Genomic DNA, 23170 nt, shown 5'->3' with positions numbered 1-23170 from the left:
GCTAATGACACAGCAGCTCATTATATTTGTTAAGTAGTAGTGCCCATTTTAGAGGCAGCTACAATAGCATTTCAAGAGCATTTTGAAATCAGTGGTTTCCTCTCCTCTCTATATTGACTATATCCACAGATTAATAGGAGTGCAGACTTAGCACCATTGTCCTCTCCCATCCTCAGTTTTCTTACCTGTAAAAGAGACAGTGAAAGTATTATTGTCATTTTGGGTGGCTCAGATATATTGTGCCTGGTACATTATATACTCTTAAGAAGTTGTTGGTTTTTTATTGTTTTTGTTTTTGTTTTGGCTTGTCCAGTGAAAGTTTTTCTCAATTATATAGCATATGAATTGGTATTTAACTTGCCTTACAAATATTCATAATGTTCAGAGCCCAATGGAAGAAAACATAAAGCAAAACCTTCATGTTTCTGTGTGGTACACTGCTGTTGGTTGCCTGCAGCTTTCCCTAAATGCAGTGTATTAACAATGCATTGTTTTAGTTAAAAAGCACTTGGTGGTGCTACCACCACCAAGTGCTTTTTAACAAGAGTATATTTAAGAAGAAATGCAAGGATGTGGGGAAAAGGGCACACTCAAACATTGCTGGTGGGACTGCAAATTAGTGCAATCAATCTGGAAACAGTATGGAGATTCCTTGGAAAACTGGGAATGGAGCCATCATTTGACCGAGCTATCCCTCTCCTCGGTCTACACCCAAAGGACTTAAAAACAGCATACTACAGGGACACAGCCACATCGGTGTTTATAACAGCTCAATTCACAATAGCTAAACTGTGGAACCAACCTAGATGCCCTTTAGTAGATGAATGAATAAAGAAAATGTGGCATATATATGTATAATGGAATATTACTCAGCATTAAAAGAGAATAAAATCATGGCATTTGCAGGTATGGATGGAGTTAGAGAAGATAATGCTAAGTGAAATTAGCCAATCCCCAAAAACCAAATGTTGAATGTCTTCTGATATAAGGATGCTGATTCATAATGGGGACGTGAGGGGGCATGGGAAGAATAGACAAACTTTACATAGGGCAAAGGGGAGAGAGGGGAAGGGAAAGGGCATGCAGGTAGGAAAGACAGTGGAATGAGATGGTCATTATTACCATAAGTACATGTATGAAAAGACTGAATGGTGTGACTCTACTTTGTGTACAACCAGAGACACGAAAAATTGTGATTTATTTGTGTAATATGAATTGAATTGCATTCTGCTTTCATATATAAATAATTAGAATAAATAAAATTTTAAAAAATGGTAAAAGATATAAGAAACTGAAAAGAGAACAGGGTCAGCACACATGTATCTTCCTCCTCAGGCCTCTATATACTAAGCCTAAACATACTTGCATGGTATGGTTCCTTGTTCTTTATGTATGAAAATTGGATTTTAAAAAATGGGTACGTATGTTATGACATGTACCTCATTGGATTCTGCATCAAGGATTATAAACTTTACATTTTAAAAAATTAATATGCTCTCTGTCAAGATTTAATAATTACTAAATAATAAGAAAGTGGCCCAATGTCAGACACAACACTGAACTCCAGATTTTTCAATATAAATTAATCTGAAAGCAAATGAATTTTTAAAAATGTTGGAGACTATAAAAACTATCACATTAATTTAGCATAAATAGTAAACAAATATTCTGAAACTACTAAGTTCCCTTTCCTTAGAAACACCTATATACAGGGCTGGGGATATAGCTCAGTTGGTAGAGTGTTTGCTTTGTATGCACAAGGCCCTGGTTTATAATCCCCAGCACCACCACCAAAAAAATAAAAGAAAAAGAAAACAGAAACACCTATATACATTTTACTTATTAAATGAATTTACCTCTCTGAATCCAGTTGGTAACTATAACAGATGCCTCTTTGAACATTAAGACAGGAAGGGAAATATCTGAATTATGAGTTTAGAAATGACTTTTAATAATAACTCGTCAATATATTATTTTATTCTGTTAATACAGTGAGTCTATGTTTTGAACATTTTTTAAAAATACAAGTAATATTTAAAGTTTTTGACGTATTTAGATGTACCAGTGATTCCTTTCTTCCAGAATTGTGCCTGGTCGAATTTGATTGAGGAACCCTGAGAGTCATGTCTACAAACACATTGCAGACATTCAGGCCTGTCTTGGTGAAAAAGCATATTCTAGTGGTTGTTTTTTCTCCTGATGTTTATATACCAAAAACCAGTTTGTGTCAGCTGTTGTGATAAGATAATGAAAGCTTCCTAGAATAGCATTCTCTTTGCCAGATACATCTATTAAGCCTCCCTTGGTTTTTTTTTTTCCTTCTCCAAGTTATAATCTTATTTCTCTTTCCCAGTATTGAAAAGAAATATAGCTAATTCAATATGAATGGTTTTGTTCTTTTTAAACACAATAATGTCTTTAATAATTCTCTGTACATACAGCAAACCTGAAAGCAATAGTTTTATATAAAACTTAGTGAATTTTTAATACACTTGTATTATGTCACAGCATGTAATTCTGTTTCGAGGCCATATATATTATGATCAAATGGAGCATGTACTAAATCTAATTACACAGTGCTACATATATTTTGTTTCTTCTTTAATGCACGAAGATGTTGGTTGTAGCATTATTTACTGTAGCAAATATAAATACTTGTCAATGGAAGTTTAATGAACTTACAGTAGGTATGATAGTATTTAGCTATCACAAATATTTATAAGATTACATAATATTTTATCATAAGGTAATTGGCTCTGTGTTTTCACAATTTTAAATTACTATTTTTTTAACTTTTTATTGTAAAATATTTCAAAAATACAGAAAAAAATTCAAGAATGAATACATTTGCACCTAAAATATAGATTAAACAACTGTTAGTGTTCTTTACATGTTTGTGTATATGAACACAAACATAAACAATACCTATGTTTTATAATAGTTAGGTCTAAATCTATACAACTATATTAACATACAGGTTTTTTCCTTTTCTTTTCCACTGAAGATAGCACACTTCTGTCATCATAAATGACAACACAATAAAAGACCTTATACAATTCAATTCTATTATGTGATTTTGTGATGCATTTTATCACATTGTATTTTTTATCTGATAGGCTGTATCTTCGTCTGGGGTAGATTGCTAGAGAAAGAATTGCTGGGTCAAAGAGCAAATACTTATGCTATGCTGTTCAATGTTGCCATGTTGTGCCTTTTTTGCATTCTTATTAGGAATGTATCAGGGTGCCTATGTCTATAAGCCACAACATCAAAGGAATTTGATAAGAAAGACATGGTATCACAGAATGGTTTCAGCTTTTATTTCACTGGTTTTTAAATGAGGTGTGGTGTATATTTTCCTATTGCTCAAACTTTTGTTTTCTGGCAACCTAACATGCACATCTTCTATTGGGGATTTTTTCTTGAGTTTTAAGAATTCTTTACATATTAGAATAATTGACCCTTTGTAATCAGGTTTGCAAGTATTTTTTCCTTCTTTTTTATATATTTTTACTTTGTGAGTTTTTTAAATAAAATATTGTATTTTATTTTACAGTAAATAATGCTACATCCAACATCTTCATGCATTAAAGAAGAAACAAAATATATTTAGTACTGTGTAATTAGATTTAATACATGCTCCATTTGATCATAATATATATGGCCTCAAAACAGAATTACTTGCTGTGATATAATACAAGTATATTAAAAATTCATTAAATTTCACACAAAACTATTACTTTCAGGTTTGCTGTATGTACGGAGAATTACTAAAATATCTTTCATTGAACCACATTCAACAAAACCAAAATAATATTTTTGTGTAATGTAACTAATTTTTTAAGAAAAATAGATGTTCTAAACTTGCTTATAAATCCATAATGTTTTGAATATACTAAAACAGTTTTTTTTTTTTTTTTTGCTTTTCTTTACTCTGGGGAAACAAAGATCCTTATCACCTTTTCAACAGAATCTGGTAATTTGTTTTAAAATTTAAGCCATTTAGAAAAGCTAATATTTTAATTATAATGTGTTAAAGATTTCTACTTCTATTGGATATATTTTATTATTAAAAGGATTTTATGATGAATTCAAGTACTTTTATAAAATACCCTAAAAATGAATGAAGTTAACCTAACAATTTTTATTAGCCTTGGTTTCAGTTTTTATTTCAATGCATTCAGTAATTTTGGACATTACTGCAAGATATAGGGTCAAACATATGCTATTTATTTTTTAAATAAAACAAAATTTCAAAATAATATATTTTATAATAAATTTTGATTATTTGCTTTTTATCCATACGGCAACTCAATAGTGAAGAGTCATCTACTTAAAAGCAGCTGTTCTGCTTTTACTAACTTCTTTTACTAACTCACTCCAACAATAGACACTAGACCTGTTGACCTCAAATTTCCCATGTATTCTTTTTGCCCCTTCAAAAGAGCAGTGACCTGGAATGGACAAACATTTGGACATCCACCTTCATCTTGGAGCTCAGCACTGCTCCCAATTTCTGCCCCATGTTCATAGTTACCCATGTGTTGCTGCCTCCCAGACTCCAGATGAGTCTGACTGCCAAAAGCGGGTCCTGGGTGAAAATCTTCCCGACTACCTCAGACATCCCTTTCTGCCTAAGAAGTAGTAGAAGCAAATTCAGGCCTATTGCATCTCTTCCTTTGCCTTGTAAGCCAAAGAAAGGAAGCCAATGTAAGTGGAACACTGTGAGCAGGAGGGAGATCTCAAGGAACTAACTATGTAGGAGATGCAGGCAGGGACCCAAGTTTGAATTTCATTCTAGATGCAGTAGGAGGCAAACCAGTCTCTGGGTTGGCATTGCAGTCATTGCCGTGAAGTACGGTGATGATTCAGTCTAGCTTGATGGCACAGAGGATGATGAGAAGAAAAGAGATTTGAGATGCTTTATCCAAAAATGGGAAGGTTAAAGGAAGACCAAGATCGCTGATCAGGGAGGAGCTGAAGCCACCACTCACTGGCAACTTCTAGAAATGCTCCGTTTAAGACAAGTTGTTGGTTAAATTAATGAGTTTATAAATAAGAACAGGAGTGAAAATAGATCAGTTCTAATTGGTTTATTAAGAGTCCAGAAAGTAGCATCCTTTACTGCTAGTATATAAATAATATCATCACTTTATATTGAGACAACAAGAGGACACTTTCTTGTATAGTTCTTAGCAAACAGTATGCATGCAACAAACCAGAATTTTAAATGGGATAGAAAAAAAAGTAAACTGAATTTCTCCTATATGTTACTGCTTCTTAGTGTACACTATATAGTACTCTGTGGATTAATGTCTGTGAACGAAATGGTCTTTCTGGGCCCCATGCTACATGGAAAAATAAGTCTACAAGTAAGCCTATAATTGCTTATATTTTAAGCGAAATATTGGTGTTTAAATAAGAATTCCGATTTGGTAACTGTTAAGCACTAATTTTTTTTTACAAGTTGACTTTGCAGATAGGCTATTTATGTTTATTATCGGTGCATCCCATCTCCTTCTATCCACTTCTGTTAGGGCCACAGCAAAATAAAAAGAGGCCAGAACAACACATAAACAATAGATGTAGAGCTCCAGAGACTTCATTCCCCTTTCTTCCCCTCACATCTAAAGTTAAAACAAAATTTATATTGTTTGAAAGGATAAGAACAAATATGTTTTTCCTCCATGGTTCAAAGACCTTTAAATATCACTCCCTTCTAGAAACAGAATATGCCTATTCAAGTGGAATTTTTATAGTTTTGTGAGCCCCCCCCCCACACACACACACACATAGCTTTTATTCATTTTTCAATAAGAAAGCATCTTGGCCACAAAGAGAACAAACTTATATTTAACTTTAAAGTTTTGGCTTCTAAAACTTTGATCTTTCTTCCTTATGTTTTGTTTTGTTTCAAGAGATACTTATTAAGCATCTACTCCATGAAGCATGAAGGCACTTTTCTGGACATGAGGAAACATTAAGTGAACAAAAGGCAGATATCCTTGCCACTATGGAGCTTGTACTCTTGTGAAGAGAAAAGTAACAAAAAATAAGTAAAACAAGCATCATGTAAAATAATGATGAATGCAACAAAGGAAAATAAAGCCAGTAAGGGAGGTGAAGACAGTCAGCAGATGTGTGTGGGTGGAGTGAAGGACTTCAATTTTAGCTAGGGTGGCCAGATAACTTTTTACTTATAAGGAAAGTTTTTACAGAGACCTAAATGTCATGTTAAATATCCTTTCTGTAGGAATTGCTCCCAGGTCCCAATTCTGAAAGGGCAACCTGGGGTGAATGCAGTAGGAGGAACATACATCTTCTGTAATAGAATGCTTTCTGAATTATGTGTGCCATTGCTTTCTACTAAAATGAGAAGTTGTGGATAAGTTGAATAGACGTACTGCTGGAATATTTATAATTTAAAAAAGACTCTGCCAAGGCTTCTATCAATAAGAAATAGTCATGAATTCATCCATGGTTCACATCACCTTCTGAATTTCTGCAAATAGACGATGCTTATCTTGAGTCAGGACTTTCATTTCTGGCTTTATTAGTGGCAAGTTGGGATTGTGTTCTCATCTTCAGTATGCCACATATGTCTGTTCCAAAGAGCGGCCCTGTGCTTCTCTGAGAAAAATTGGAATGCAGGGTTTTCACCTGGTTTCCTCTCATTCTTCAGTATAAAGAACTTTCTCTTTCATTGTTCCATAATCATGGTCAGTTATTTATAGGAATGCAGTCGGGTGTTTAGCCATTTTTGTTTATTATTTGGGTGTATAGTTTAAAGTGCTAAATGCATTTTATTTGGAGGCTCGCATGATTTTAAATTCAATTAAAATCCCCTCTAGTAGCTAGACAAAAATGCTGCTTTGTTTCACTTTTTGTTATTGTTGTTGTTGTTTTCTTTTCAAAGCTAAGAATACTAACTGCTTACATTTCATTAACAGTAAGCTTTTGGTCTTTATGCCCATATTTATTTTCCTGGATCAATCTTTTCATGAAATAACTTTTTATTTTAGATTCTGTTTAATTTTTCTACATTTAATTCAAACTACCCAGTACCATGAAAATTATAAAGATAAGGTTAATAACATAAGAAAATTTGGGGGAGAAAGAAATACATAGCCAGAATCACAATACAGCTAAAATCTATAAAGGGAACAATGAAAGAGACATAAAACAGCAAATAAAAAAAACAAAGAGGAAATGTAGGATAACTAGTTACAATGTAATTTTAACAATAATAACAATCAATGATTCAAATGCTACAGTGTGCCCAGTTCTCAGAAAGTCCTTTATAGTTTTTATACTAATCATATTAGTTTTCAGTTAACTCAGTGACTAGTATCTAGACAAAGATGACAATAGAATGAAATAAATTACATGTTAATTAAAACATAAATAAAATAAATTTTAATTTTCTAATTTATGTTTTTCATACAGTATTCTCATATGTAAGTCAAATTTTGGGGACATAGCTGTTAGGGAACAGAAAAAGAATAGGAAATGAACTCAGAGCTACTAATTAAGTTTTTAATTAATCCTTTATAAGTAAATATTCAAAGGATTTTAAGAAAACTTTAACATTTTAAAATTTTCCACATTTTTATTAGTGCATGATAGATGCACAAACTGGTGGGATTTATTGTTACATGTTCATACATGCACACAATACAACAATATAGTTTGGACAACATCATTCCCCAGTGTTTTCCATTCCCTCCCCTTCTTCTTCCTGGGTCCCATTTCTCTACTCTTCTGATCTCCCTTCAATTTTAATGAGACACCCCTCTACAACCTTTTGGAAAATGTTCATTTTTACTTATTACTGGAAAGCCAAGAATCCTTAGTGTCATATATTTTTGTGTGTATGAATATACAAATAAGTGAAACTTCTTAGAAAATCCAATCAGTCTAACCTATTCTTAGCTAACAGCATAGGAAAGCCCTCTAATAAATCATTTATTAATTTCTAAGTTCGGGGAAGAAAACAAGAGAGATGCAAAAAATAACTGAAGAATTTTTGTGATACATACTTGTGTGTATAGCAAAAATACTCAACTAAAAATTTAATGTCACCAGATGAATCATTTTTGGAAAATTTCTTTTTCTCTCCATTAGTATTTGTTTTGAAGCATATTCACTGTACATAGGCTATTTAATAACTCCACAACTTTATAGATACCAACAATGAACCAAGTCATGTGTTATTCACTAGAGATAAGAATAGATACAGTGTCCTGTGTTATGTATACAATTATTATGAGATCAGATAGCAGAAGCACTTAACCCTTATTGTAATCTGATACAATGCCTTTTTGGGGGGGATAAATTTAGCCATTTATCGTAATCATATATTTTATCACTCAAACCATGACACATGGTCAAAGAGTGCCCTACATATATTTTCACAGGACATTATGTGTGACATGAGCATACCAGGACATGGTGCGCAGGTTCATTCCCACCATCTCAGATATGGAGATGTGGCATTTCTCTAAAAATGTCAGGAGGTATACCTGGCCATAATCCTACCCTCATATTCAGGAAGCTGACTCACATCCCCAGATGGCAGGGACCTGTGCGTGCTCTGATTTTTCCATCTAGGAAGCCTTGGAGATATGTAAAATGAGATCAAGTACTTTGACATTATGCTTTGTATAACATTGTGTGGTTTGGGAAATTAACTACAAACCCTTTTGTGATCACCGTGGTCGAGTTGTTTAGCTCTTTCCTTGACTGCTTTGACTTAAGACAGTGACAATGAGTTGAACTTAGCTTTAAAACCATCCACCCAACCACTGCACAGTGACACACGGTGGAGGCCTGCACTTTGTGAGCGATGATGGCCTTTGCTTGGGTTGCAGGACCAGTGGTTTTGGCGAGTGAGAAACAACAGAGTGATGGATGGATACCCCATGCAAATTACCTACTTCTGGCGGGGCCTGCCTCCTAGCATCGATGCAGTTTATGAAAACAGTGATGGGAATTTTGTCTTCTTCAAAGGTAAGGATGTTTTTTTCCATGTTTGCCAATGCTGTGTTTAGGTCATGTTGTCCAGGGACCTGTAGCAGAGACAGAGGTGAATAAGTAAAACCTATTATGGGGGATCAATTAGCAAATGGATTTTATGAAATAAATTGCATGTTAATTAAAACATAAATAAAATAAATTTTGATTTTCTAATTTATGTTTTTCATTCAGTATTCTCATATGTAAGTCAAATTTTGGAGATATTCTATTCTCTGGGAACCTAAAGTTTTGACCTAAAAGCACCAAAAAAACCCCAAAAAATTAATTAAAACCAGGCATCATAGCTATATGTGTCTGTTGTCCCAGCTAGTTGACGGGAGCAGCAGTTTAGCCCAGGAGTTTTGAGACCTGCCTTTGCAACATAGTGAGAACTTCATCTCAAAAAAAATAAGTAAATAACCATTTTTTTTATTTATTGGTTTATTCATTCCTAGGGTATTTAGAGTTATTGCTGGTTTATGCCATGAAATCTATTGTCCAACTTATTTTCAGATAGTCTTTGAAACTCTACCACATTTAGTCAGTTTACATAAATAATTTACAGTAAACTAAAAAATAATAATAATCATAATCATAAAGGCAGGGAAAGCATATGAGTAGAAAACTTTGCCCACTTATCAGTATCATGAAATTTATTGCCTGTTATTTATCTGAGTAAGGAATTTTAGTTTCACAAGTCCTATTAACTGCCTGACATGAAAAAGTAACAGCTGAGAAGTGAACTTCATGGAATACTTGCTCCTCCCTCTTCAAACTTGCTAATATTCAAAACAACCAACCTTAAACCTAGGAGAAAGCAAGAGATGGATTGAGTTGAATTGTTAGGAGAACACACCTGAGCTGAAGGTAAGGAGAACTTCAGTGCAGAAAGAATATGATCGAACATGTTATCCAAGAATCTAAAGGGCCAAAAAACCAGCTCAAACATGGATACATTCTGAGGGGAAAGAAAGAGAATCTTAACCAAAAAGTTCATTATTCTCAGGATCCAACTAGAGGAATTTATGATAATGAGGAGAGTAATGGAGACAAGAGATTTGAGTAACGAAATTTTTAACTGAGATTCAAAGTGCCTGCATGAAATGAAAGTATATCCTAGAATTTACTTTCTCTTCCCAGATCATTCCTTGAAAACAGAAGCAGTATAGTGCATTATATATAAAAGCATGTGTGTTCTGAGGTCATATCACCAATTTTGAACACCCACTAGCTACATGAACCATGCAGGTTGCTCAATTCTCTTTATTTCAGTTTCCCCATCTGGAAAATAGGGTTTGTATTATTCCCTATCTCAGAATAATTTTGAGGTCTAAATCATTACTACATTGAAAGTACTTGGCACATGTATGTTCTTAATAAATGCCAGCTACTGCTGCTACTGGCAAGATTATTAATGATGCTGTTGCTACCTTTCTGCTATTCTATAATAAAAGTGTAACTCAATTGGACTTGTATTCTGCCACTGCAGGTGAAGCAAGGCTACCACCTAAAGCTTGTCAATCTTAGTAACTGGAGGGAAGTTTTCTCTCCCCTATACCCTTCTTTGGTCGCAGGAGTAGTAGCAACAGAAAGAGGGAAAGGCTAACCCCAGGGTAGCCTCCAGTTTGAGGGCTGGTCCAAGGCCCAGTCTCACCACAGGATCAATAGTGCTCTCTAGCCATGCACAGGGGCTCACCCCTGTAATCCAGCAGCTCAGGAAGCTGAGGCAGGAAGATTGCAAGTTCAAAGCCAGCCTCAACAAAAGTGAGGTGCTAAGCAACTCATTGCAGCCCTGTCTCTAAATAACATACAAAATAGGGCTGAGGATTTGGCTCAGTGATTAAGTGCCCCTGAGTTCAATCCTCAGTACCAAAAAAAAAAAAAAAAAAAATAGTATTCTCTAATACTACCACCTGAGGACTAACTGCCACCATTATAAATCAGGCTGAGACAGCTTTTTTCTTTCTTTTTTTTTTTTTTTATTCACTTTGCCTTTCCTGCTCACTAGTGAAATAGCTGGCTCCTTTTCATCTTTCAATAACTAGTATCAAAGCCAAATCCTGGGTGCCCTCCACACACCCTATTTAAGTCATTCCTTCCCACTGACATGCAGCACTTGTAACTGAAATTAAAAATTACCTATAGCATTCTAATGAAAATGTCATCAGGGATAGATCTTGTTTATATTTTTTTGACACCACTGTATGTTTAGTTCCTAAAACATTGCTGGGTGCATAGAAGGTGCTCAACAAACATTTTAATAAAAGCAATATCATTCAATACCAATTTGATATGGTAAGATAATATGTTATGGTGCTAACAACAGCAATAATTTGTCTCCAGCCACAGAATATTTTAATTTCTAGACTGTTACACTTGTCAGCTTTTGATACATTCTGAATACTAGGAAATATCTCCTCTAAGAAATTTTGTCACTCCAAGGACCCTGCCCTGATGCTGTTCCTCCAGTTTACTCTCCTGGCCACTTCAGTTGACTTTTCAGAGCCCAGCTAGACATGGATGAGCTCTCCTCCTCCAAACGCCATTGCTATCCAAAGGGAGCCAGAAGTCCTGGGGGTGCCCAGTGTCTAAGGAGGGAAGTGGGAGCCTGAAACCCTGGGCTTAAATCACTTACTTTCTCTATCTTCATCAGAGCAATCACAAAGTGAAAGTCCCTATTTTGCACTGTCTCCTTATATCCTTTATCACCTCAAAAAAAAAAATAAATGCAGAGACCCACCTCACTCCTCATCCAAGCCTGCCATCACCATTTACCATATGGGTCATGAGGCCATCTGCGCCCCTCTCTGGCTGTCCCAACCTCCTTCCTGCTTCAATTTTCTACATAGCATCTGACAGAAGATACAAGTCACTCATGTACTCTTTCTCAGCATCCTTTCCACTAGAATGTCAGACCCCCAAGGGAATGGTTTTCTTCCCTGTTCCTGCTCGGCTCTCCCTTTGGTCCTGTCTTATCCCCAAATTTTTAACCAGGATTTGAAAACTTTGTTCTGTAATCACCAAATAATAAATATTTTAGATTTTGTCATTACTATAGTCTCTATTATACATCCTCCTTTGTTTTTTATTTGTGTGCCTGTTTTATTAATCTTTTAAAAATGGGAAAATTATTCTTAAGCCACAGATCATAGTTTGTCATAAGCCTCTGTCTTAAATGATAACTGCAATAGTAAGCACTCAACAAAGATTTATAGAATAAACTAAGAATAAAATGCAAGCCCTATCCTGTGACCACAGAGCTAAACATGTTGGTCTCAGGCTACACCAGTTAGATTGGGCTCTTGTCACTCATAGGTTCATGCATTACTTCTTTAATTTTATCTTTTCTTGTGCCTTTCTTGTCTTTATTTTTCATTCCTTTCTTTTTTTTTTTTTTTTTTTGGTCTTTGAATTTTCTTCTCTGAACATAGGACTTTTATTTTTTGTCTTCTAATTAATACTACACAATAATGCTCATATTTAATCTGTATAATCTCATATTTTCCCCTTTAACCAAAGTCCATGTTCATATATAAAACATTAGCCACATATTCCCTAAAAATATTTGGTGTTAACCTTGCTTTTATCTTGTATAAGAATTTGAAGACATAGATTCAACTATTTAGTTATAAATTATAAATGCCATCTTAGTAATATAAAAATAACCACAACCTTAATATTCATATAAACTCATAAATATCTTTGAAAGAATGGGACAATACTAGTCATAATTCAAACTACATATTTTGGCATAATTTACATATTTTCTTGAACTGTGGACAGAATTGTATTTGTACATTTATATTCAGTGAGAGTTGTGAGAACATATATTATAAAAACTAAAAATGTAAATAATTTGTTCTCTATATGCATATGATCGATTCTATATTTTTATCATAATCTCATTACCTTTTGGTATGACTACATATAGTATATCAAAACATTAAGGGTGGCTTCAGCTTTCAGTCAAAATATAAAAACAGGTATCAGACATATCATTGTACCTTAAACACACAAAAAGTGGGCAAAGTACATGAAAGGATTATTTTCAGGACACTGAGTACCAAGGAACAAAGGACAGTGAATCTCCAGAGTCAGATGACATCTGAAATTGCTCTGGGCAATTGCTCTGCCCAGATGCCTATGAAGAATTGTCCCCCAGAGCATTTTCTAGGTTGTAGCATGAGGTGGGGAAATTCAGACAAAAACTCAGAAGACTCTCCAATTGAGGACAGGAATTGAGAATCCAGGGTGAACAAGTGGCTACACTGTTCAGGATAAAGTCAGGCAGAGAAAGCTGCACAGAGAGGCCTGGGGGTTGGTAGACAATCCGCACATACATTGGAGAGAGCATTGCTTAGTGTGTGTTTAAGGAAACTCAAGTTTAGAGACTCATTTCATAGGAGCAGAAGGAGCAGTGTCTGGCACTCAGAGGGTTTATGATACCAACTGCTACCTGCCACCTGTCATGGGCAGTGGATACAGTACTGAGACAGGCCTAACCTCAGTAGTCAGGAATAATTATCCTAAAATGAGTACTCCCCTGGTTCTGCCTAACAAATATTTAAGGTAACACCTGAAGTCATCAAATCTATACCAAGCAACAGATCTATTTTAAAGTTCAAGAATATTTATAAAGATGTAAAACTACTAATCCCAAAATGTAAAATATATAACATCTGCCATTCCCCATAAGTTCAGGAGCAAGACAAGGATGTCTGCATGTATCAAGTCTATTTGACATGATACTAGAGATTGTACCTAGTGTAGTAAGGCAAGAACTATAAATAAAAAGCATCCATATTACAAAGAAAGAATCATAGTAATAATACAGTTGTTCAAAGAGCAAATTGATTATCTATGTAGAAGTAATGCAGTCAACTAGAAAGCTTCTCAAATTGATAAGTTAATTTTGCAAGGTTGCAGGACACAAGATAATTATATGAATATCAATTATGTTTCTATATACCTTCAAGAAATGTGAAGATTCTGAGATTTTGCCTTGCTTGCAAGCTACTAATTTAGTGTCACTTTCATGAATGTCGGAGGAAGACATGAGAATTTGCAGTCACAGAAAAAGACACACACACATTTAGGAGCCAGAGTATAGATATTTTCAATAAGTTTTCTGAAGCCCAGTTCTCATGTTTAATATGAATAGGGCCAGCTAACTCCTGTGTATGTAACCACATTTGCTGCAAAAAAGGAACCACAAACTTAAAAAACTTTAATTCATCATAGTGTGAAGTAAACCTGCCTGAATGTTTTCCTGAAGTGAAGCATTTCTTTATTGTTTTGGACAGTAAACAAATCTTCCCCTAACTAGGAAGGAGACACTGTGTCTGTAATCCCAAGACTATTTGGTATACAGATGTGTTGGAAATGTATTAAAGAACAAAGGCAGTCACTGCCTCTGCCTGTAAGACATACTGAGAAAGAAGATGCCTATGAAGAAATTTCCCCCATCTCAAACCATCAAAGAGCAATCAGGAATTGAAAGGAGGAAAAAAAAAGTTTTCATGTCGTAGTGTCCCCAAATATCAAGTAGTATGGAATCAAACTGCAAACAGTGTGAAAGACCTACACATTGGAAACTACAAAACTTTGCTAAGTGAAAGTAGACTTAGTAACTGTACAAATATGCTTTATTCATGAGTCAGAGCACTCAGTATTATTGCTATGCTAATTCTAACCAAATTTATAAGTTCACTGAAATCCTAATTAAAATATGTGCAGCATGTTTGGTAGTAATGGTCAGGCTGATTTCAAAATTCATATTCAAACATGCATACAATCAAAACCACTTTGAAATTACTACTTGATTTCAAGTCTTATTTTAAATTTATGGTAATTAAGGCAGTGTGACGTTGGCTTAAAAATAGAAAAAAGTAGATCACCATAACAAAATAGAGACCAAAAACTGGACTCAAACATGTATGGACAAGTAATTTTTAACTAAACTTTCCTTTGAAAAGTAAAGAGAAAATTTATTGCAGAAAAGACAGACTTTTCAATAAATGTCCAAATATGAATATCCAAGGATTCTGGATATTTGTATGTACAATAATAAACTAATCCATACATTGTATCATATACAAAAATTATTTCAAAAATTATCCTAAATGTAAGAGCTAAACCTATAAAACTTCTAGAAAATATCAGAGACAAATGTTTGAAACTTTGGCTTAGGAAAAAAATATCTTAGAATAAAATGTCAGAATCATAATCCACAAAAGAAAAAATGAATTAAAAATTTCTCTCTAAAAACACTTTTTAAAATTTTTTATTCATTTTAATTAAAATGAATAAAAAATTTTAAAAAGTGTCTACATGACAGTAGAATTCATTTATGTACTTTGTTATACATAGATGGTATATAATTTCTCATTTTTCTGAGTGTACATGTTGCAGAATCACATTGGTCATGCAGTCACAGATATATATATATATATATATATATATATACACACACACACACACACACAGTAATAATGTCTGTTTCATTCTACTATCTTTCCTATCCCCACATCTCCTCCCCTCCCATCACTTCACTCTACCTAATCTAAGGAACTGACACATTTAAAGAAATGAAGTCTAGCACAGACAAGGTACAGTTCTTGCCAACCATGTATAGGATGAAGGCTTTGTACCCAGAATATATAAAGAACTTTAAAAACTCAATGCAAAGAAAACAAAATATCTCAATAAAATCAAGGAGAATTTAAACAAAAATTTCACCAAGAATGATATATGGATAATAAATAAGTACATGAGGAAATGCTTAACTTTATTATTCATTAGGAAAATATAAATTAAATTCACAATGAGCTACCATTACTGATCTGTTAAAATGGACACAATTTGAAAGATTGACAATGTCAAGTGTTGGCAAGATTGAAAGGAACTGCAGCTTTCATTCTTAGCTTATGTGAATGCAAAACAGCACATTCTTTCTGGAAAACACTTCCATACATCTATAATTGCAATATTACAAAATTGGAAACAATTCAAGTGTTCTCAAGAGGTGAATGGATAAACAAACTGTGGTACATCCAATAATAGAATTATATTCAGCAATGAAAATGAATAAGCTACTAATTAACACTACCACACAGATGAAACTCAAAGCAGTTTTGCTGAGTGAAAGAATTTAGGCAAAGCAAAGGTACATAATGTATCATAATATTCATATAAAATTATTGAAAATGCCAGCTGAACTATAGCAACAGAAAGTGCCTCAGTGGTTTCCTGGGGAAAGTTGGAGAGAAGGAATACAAAGAGGCATGAGAAAACCTGGGACGATAAAATTGTTCATTATCTTGATTATGTTGATCATTCAATGGGTATATTTGTGTCAAGATTTAACAAATGATTTACTTTAAATATATGTTGTTCATTGCATGATAATTATATCAAAATAAGGCTGTTATTAAAGAAAAAACTTTACTATGCATTTCTGTCTGTGCTGGAATAGTTAGTTCATGGAAGTAAAATATTCTAATTTTAGTTCCTTAGTGGTGCTCAGAGAGAGTCAGGTGGGGTGACCCCTTAAGCACAGGCACCTCGCTCCTCAGGAACTGCCCATCAGTGAAAGTGCCAGCATCTGAGAACTTCAGTAGAATCAAAATTAGCTGTATCTTAATAAAGAATTTATCCATTTACTATAGATAGAGAAAAATTTTATATAATCTCAACTTAATTTTAAGCAATACTAACTTACAATGATGTAAAATATTATAAAGTATTTTCTAATGAGTACCTATAATGGAAATAGCTAAAAAATATGTTGATAACCACTTCCTATCTTATCATTTCTATTTTATATTGTTTATCTGTATTCTATTTTTCCTCATTTCTTTAGTCTTATTTTTGTTCATTTTTAAATGTTTTAACATTTTATTACCTATGTTTCCCATAAAAAACCTTCAAAGGAAGCAAGGTACAAGTAAGTACATAAACATTTTAAAGAATTATTTTTTTTCAAATTCACCTATGTAGATTGTGTGGTCTGGTTTTGTTGTTGTTGTTGTTGTTGTTATTGATGTTTGTTTGTTGTTTTTGGTTTTTAATTTTGTTTTTTTTTGTTTTGGTTTGTTGTTGTTGTATCAGGACACCATCACACACTGCCTCCACCATAGTGAAAATGCTCTGAAGTGTTGTAGCCTGTGTTTGGGTGTGGGGGGAGGATCAAACCCCGGGCCTTTCTTATTAAATGTCAGCAGGCTGGTGACTTGGCTTGTGTGACTATCACTGATCTACCTCTCTTGCCCCTCTTCTTGACATTTGGCAGGGAACACCAAGGCATTCTCCTTTATTCATGTTCATAGGGTGGTTTCTTTTGCTAGAGACCCAGGAATTGAAAATGCATCACACCTCAAGGAAGTCATCTGCTTTTCTCCAGCAGTGGAGTGCATTACACACTGTGCTTGTCAGCTATCTTACTATTACTCAGGTAGATCCAATATAATAGGGCAACATTTTTGTAAACAAAACTAAGGCAGATGTTTACGTTCTCAATTGCTAGTCATATTCAGACTGAATGGTTATGAGATAATAATATTTTTTAAAAAATCTAGGTTGAAAATTGAGCTGGTACAATCCTTTCAGGAAGAGAAAGTAAATTTTAAAATGAAGCTGCTAAGCATTGTCAAAATCAAGTCATTGAAAAGTTCTCTCAAAATTCCTTTTGTTGCTATTATTTAATAACTTTAAACAGTACTTTTCACTGTGTCTGACAGTTTCATTTCAAGAAGTAAAAATCATTTATAGGATGGAAACTAAAATATATGAGGCAGAAAGAAGAGCATAATAAAATTTGGGAATAAGAAAGGCATACAGAAGATGTACAGCAAAAGAATAATTGTCTAAAAATATGTGGCAGCGGAAGATGGCAAAGAAAAGAGCTGTTTATTTCAGAAATGGTTTCTATTACTTGCATTTTTACTTCATTTTGAATGAATACTCATAAACCAGCAATTTCTGTATGCTGCTTAGAATTCATTGCTCCTGTGAGGTTTAGGGAGTTCTAATGAAGTTTATTTGAAATAGAAACACATTATTGATTACATAATACAATGGATACCCTAAAAGAAATATTTCACTATACATAGGTGTGTGCAGTGACTACTTATTTTTTCTGTAGAATGGAAAATTATGTATAAAGAGCTATACTAGATTAAGGTATTTACATTTAGTGGTATTAGTAACTACAAAAATGAATTTATAATGTTAATTTTTAATATCAGAAAATTCTGATATTAACCTTTTATTGTATACTGAGAAGAAATGGTCATCTGAATCAAAGATCCAAATATTTGATGATTGAAATTCTTCATTGATGATACACCTATTCTTTCAACATGTGTTTTAAAAGTCTGTGGTGTATTTTATTATATCTATTTGGATTTATAATTCAAACTGCAGTATTTTCATATCAGTATTATTTGCATACCTAAAAACTTTCCTCCTCCTCAAAACCTTTTATTCTCCAAGTGGCATAGTAAACAAAAGGTTGCAAGTATACACAGAGGCAAAGTTAGGAGGCCAAGAGGTTTACTGAAGAGGGAGGTCAGCTTTTGAAGGATCAAGGGAAAGCAAGCTGCGACACCTATGACATAGTCTTGGCAAACCCAGTGTTGAAATTCAGAGCAAAGAGTGACTATTAAAAGAGTCTTGTTTAGAGCAGAATGGCCAGACTTCAGTATTGTGCTTTGCTTATTCTTTGGCTGGAGGCTGCTGGAGAAGAGCATGACCTTCACCCAACTGATACGAGACTCAGAGACACCTGGCTGATGGCAAGTTCTCTCTTGAAGGGAGATCTGAGCTGTACACCTCAGTGACTACCACACTTGCATATGCATTCAAAATTCTCTGTTAACTAGATAATATTGTGGAACCTAGAAAACATAAATGCTAGAAACCAAAAGTCATATGACCTTTAGAGTTGTGTATTTATTCAGATTTTCTTAGCTATCTACTTATATACAATAGAGAAATTTAAACATATTTCCAATAAAGAGCACTAGTGTAGATCAGTATACCTAATCATTTATTAATGGTATTATTTATTTACTGGAGTAAGTTAAGAGCAAATTTGACCAGTATTTCTACTATGTTATAATATTAAGAAGCACCATTACAGACACCATGAGCCAAAAAGAGAGTAAGTATATTTGATATCTCATTATTTCCAGAACTCCAAATGAGAGGTGTTGGATCTTATGCACAAATTTAAAAAAAAAAAGACGCAGATATAGTGACTTTCCCAGGATCTTACAGATCATAATTGATAGCTCTGCCATCCCTATTCTGACTTTAAACCTTTTGCATGCTGAAGTAAACCAAGAATCTAACAAAAAAGGAAAAAAAAAGTATATATATATATATATATATATATACACACACACACACACACACACACATACACACACACACACATATATATATGCATGCTTTTTGGTATTTTTTTCAGATCCTTGAAGTATTTTTAAAGAATACATAAATATTGAATAGTGATTACCTCAGGCTTTGGAGTTATCCAGCCATTAAGAATGTGCATCCCCATATTTCCTGTAAAAGGCCACACAGTAAAGGCTTTATTCTTCAAGATCATATGATCTCTCTTGTAACTACTCAGTTCTGTCATGAAAAGGTCATGGAAAACATAGGTAGTATGTAAATAAATGGACATTATTCACAAATAAGCCAAAGCTAGTGTTCCTAGTTTACTGACCACTGTTGTATTAGAAGACATAATATATAAATGTTTTTGTAGAGTTTTAGGGACTCTGAAAAACAAGTATAGCTGATTGTATTTTTAATTTAATTTAATTTTTTTTAGTAATGAGGCAAGAGGGGCATCTATTGACTTAAGATACAATGAGCAGTAATGAGTAAATACAATCCTGTTAATAAATGTAGAGGAAATCATAAGCAATTCTGAATACAAAGAGTGTGAACCTGTTTTGTTTAGACAGTTGATTTGGGATAATAAAGTGAGCACTGAATTAAAAGACCTGGACGATAGTACAGATCTATTAAAAACTGCCTGTATGGTTTAAGGCACATCCCTTCTGGGACCTGTAAAATAAATGGAGGCGTTGGCTGGGTTCTCAACAATCTTTCTGATTTAGTATATCTAAATAATACAGTGCACTTCCACCAGTAACATGGGCTCAGTTGCAAGGTTTTAAGAAACAGGTATGAAACTTAGCTTCCAGAGTAGGCACTGTCTTTTTGATTAATAAAGAAGAAAATGAAGAGGTCAGATGTCATTAGAAACTACATTTATCCTGGAAGGAATAACATTTCATTTAATTATTAAATTCTTCATGGGATTTTTTTCTCTAGTGTCTATATTCTCCCCTAGTCTGTCAGCTCCATAAGAGCCTTCTTCATCTCTATACCTGCAGTTCCTATTTCATTGACTCTATAGGCTCTTAATAAGCAGATTTTGACTAGGTAAATAAATGAATCCCATTGAAAACTCACCATAGTTGATGATTCATAAAGTCCTTTCTAACTCTCAACATTCTTTGTGATTATACTTTTTATTTAAAGTTTCTCAGCCTTTAGCTCTGGCTTGTTGATATTTTCCTCTACATTCTGCCAAGTGCAATGTCAGTGAGGACCAGTTTTTTCCACTTGCTCTAGAGTATGTTGACTTCATATGAAATCCAGCAAATACCTTCATTCTGACAAAGAAGCAGTATTTTCTGAGAACCAGACAGTCTGATGGTAAGGTAGTTAAAAACCTACCTTTTATGTTCAAAATAGAATTAGTTGATTATGAAATTCATGTACTAAAAAACTTTGGAAATAAATTAATTTTGTCATGTGAACATCTTTATTTACTAAGATACAAAAGTAATTATATAATTGTATCTCCTTAGAAAACACTTGGAAAATTAAATGTTATCACTCATAATCATTGTTATTTCCCTGAATTCTATGACACAAATACTGCAGGCAAGGTAGATATCTCCCTTGAAGTTTTGTATTTAACTGCTGGGAATCCACCAGGCAAACCTATGTTTGCTGATAAGTTTTCTGGTTTGCCTTGCTTTTTAAAGGGCACATAAGTTCATATTTTTAAAAATCACTTGGTGTTTTTTTTCCTAACAGAAAATAATGCTATTCAAGATCTTCTATAGCAAGGCTATGATCATTAAAAGTGAATGACTGATTATATCTCCGATTTGTTGATGGAAAACACTATACCAACAGTATAGAAAAGTGTTTTCGTAACTCAATTTTTAAGTAACAGTTTTGTAATGGAATAAGAAGAATTTCCGAGAACAACTGTTTGTTTTTCACAACATCCTCTCCTGAGACACAAGGACAACTTATCAACTAAGGTTTTGTGAACATTTTCTCTTGCCATGTACACCAGGGCCTCCTGGGTATTGATTCATCCAGTATAATCCCTGGAAATAGTGTGAAGAGACTGTCGTGCAAAGGATAAAATTTAGGAACTGAGAAAGGAAGTATTGTAAAGCATGCCAGAACATTCCTGCATGAAAGAACAACTGAGTTGAACTGATTAAAAATTTACTCTAAATAGCTAGCATGGGAGACATTGAAACTATATACCCTTTCCTAATTAAAAATGAGAGGAAAGGAAAGGATGCCATGAGTCTCTGAGGTGCAGGCCAGCAGAATAGGCCTTTCCTTTTCTTCTATTGTTTTAAGATCCTCTATTTTAATAGCTACAGAGACATGACTAAACTATGAAGCATACTGTGAAACAGCTCCTTGAATGTTCTATCTCATTGAATCTGGCAAGAAAATGATCTGGACCTTTGGGTGAGGGTTTTTCTTTATGAAATTTCCAGATTTAACAAGGGCTCAGGATAGGTTTATATTTGTATGACAGTATTTCCCAGCATACAATTTAATATAATCACTTACATAAATGGTTTTCCAACACAATACTGGGGTATGCCTTTATACTTGCTCAGACTTGATGGTGGTAAGAAAATAAATTTCTCCTGCTCTGTTAACAGGATTCAAGACTAATGAGTACCATGTTATTGATGAGCCTTTATTGTCCCATTTTATTGATCCTCTATTTGATTATTCATGTAATATTAAACATGGTTCTTTGCATCAATAACCATTTGCTAAGTACCTCTTATTTCCCAGGCATTTTTATGGGATGCTTCAGGAAAATATCATGTCATGTATGATATTTTTCCTCAAGTCTTCTCATAGCCTGGAGTTGGGAGAAAGTTTGTGATCCATGCCAGCCAGTGTAGTGTACTAGTTAACAATACAATAAAGGTAAAGACCGGGTACTCAGACAATAAATTGGCCTGTGTTTCTCAAAAAGGAAATCTTTTCCAGGGCAATGACACTGTATTTTGAAACAGTCATCACATTTTTCCAAAAAAGGGAGACAGATGGAATGAGAATGAGATATGTCACCTATATTGAAAGGAACCTTGAATGGCATATAGCTGAACTTTGAATTTTATCCTGAATGCAATGAAAAAAAGTCACTGGAAACTTTAAACAAAAGAGAGATGAGGTTTGCCTTTTAGGGAAATCTCTTTAATGACCTTGGGAAGAGTAGATAAAAGAGAAACCAACTGGTGGCAGGGAGCTTAGAAAGGAGAATTTTGGAATAATATAAGCTAGAAAGTTGTTGTTAAGGCACCTGGCTAGATGAAAACATGGAACATTGGCTAAAAGCTAGAACCCTGGTCAAAAGACTTGGGAACTCAAATGCATCTAATATCTTTTTTGACATTTAAATGTTCAAAATTTGTATTGAACAGTCTCATTCCGTTAAATGAAAATGAACCCAGTTGGGTTAATAGAGCTTAAAGGAGATTTGTAGTGTATGACAAGAACTCACAATTCAGGAACAGAACTCTCTTTGTGACCCCCCTGGTCACTCTCCCCTTCATAGTTTGCTCTTCACATCTATTTCATTCTCTGTTCTCTTTCACTCCATCTCTCTTGATAACAATTTCTACCTCCTCATAATGTCTTCTTGTCCATAGCCATCATGGATTCTCAAGCTTTGTATTATATAACAAATATTTTCTCCTACTGAGTGGGAAACTCTCTCAATGCCCCCTGGGCCATGTTGCCAAATGAGAAATATGGATGGCTCTACTCATCTCTGCTCCTCTGACCACAGCATATCTCC

General features: G+C 34.0%; 1 protein-coding gene across 1 annotated transcript in view; it reads left to right on the top strand.

The window, feature by feature from the left end:
- Nucleotides 1-23170, top strand: part of Mmp16 (matrix metallopeptidase 16) — a 282987-nt gene that overhangs the window by 232449 nt on the left and 27368 nt on the right. The window contains exon 7 of the mRNA XM_046458638.2: nt 8871-9009. Within this exon, the coding sequence (XP_046314594.1) occupies nt 8871-9009 (139 nt within the window). The remainder of the gene's footprint in view (nt 1-8870; nt 9010-23170) is intronic.

Source organism: Marmota monax, unplaced genomic scaffold (assembly GCF_021218885.2).
Source record: "Marmota monax isolate L192 unplaced genomic scaffold, Marmota_monax_Labrador192_F-V1.1 WCK01_AAM20220418_F8-fsc00147, whole genome shotgun sequence".
NCBI classification, from domain to species: domain Eukaryota; kingdom Metazoa; phylum Chordata; class Mammalia; order Rodentia; family Sciuridae; genus Marmota; species Marmota monax.
This window is presented reverse-complemented; position numbering and strand designations above follow the sequence as displayed.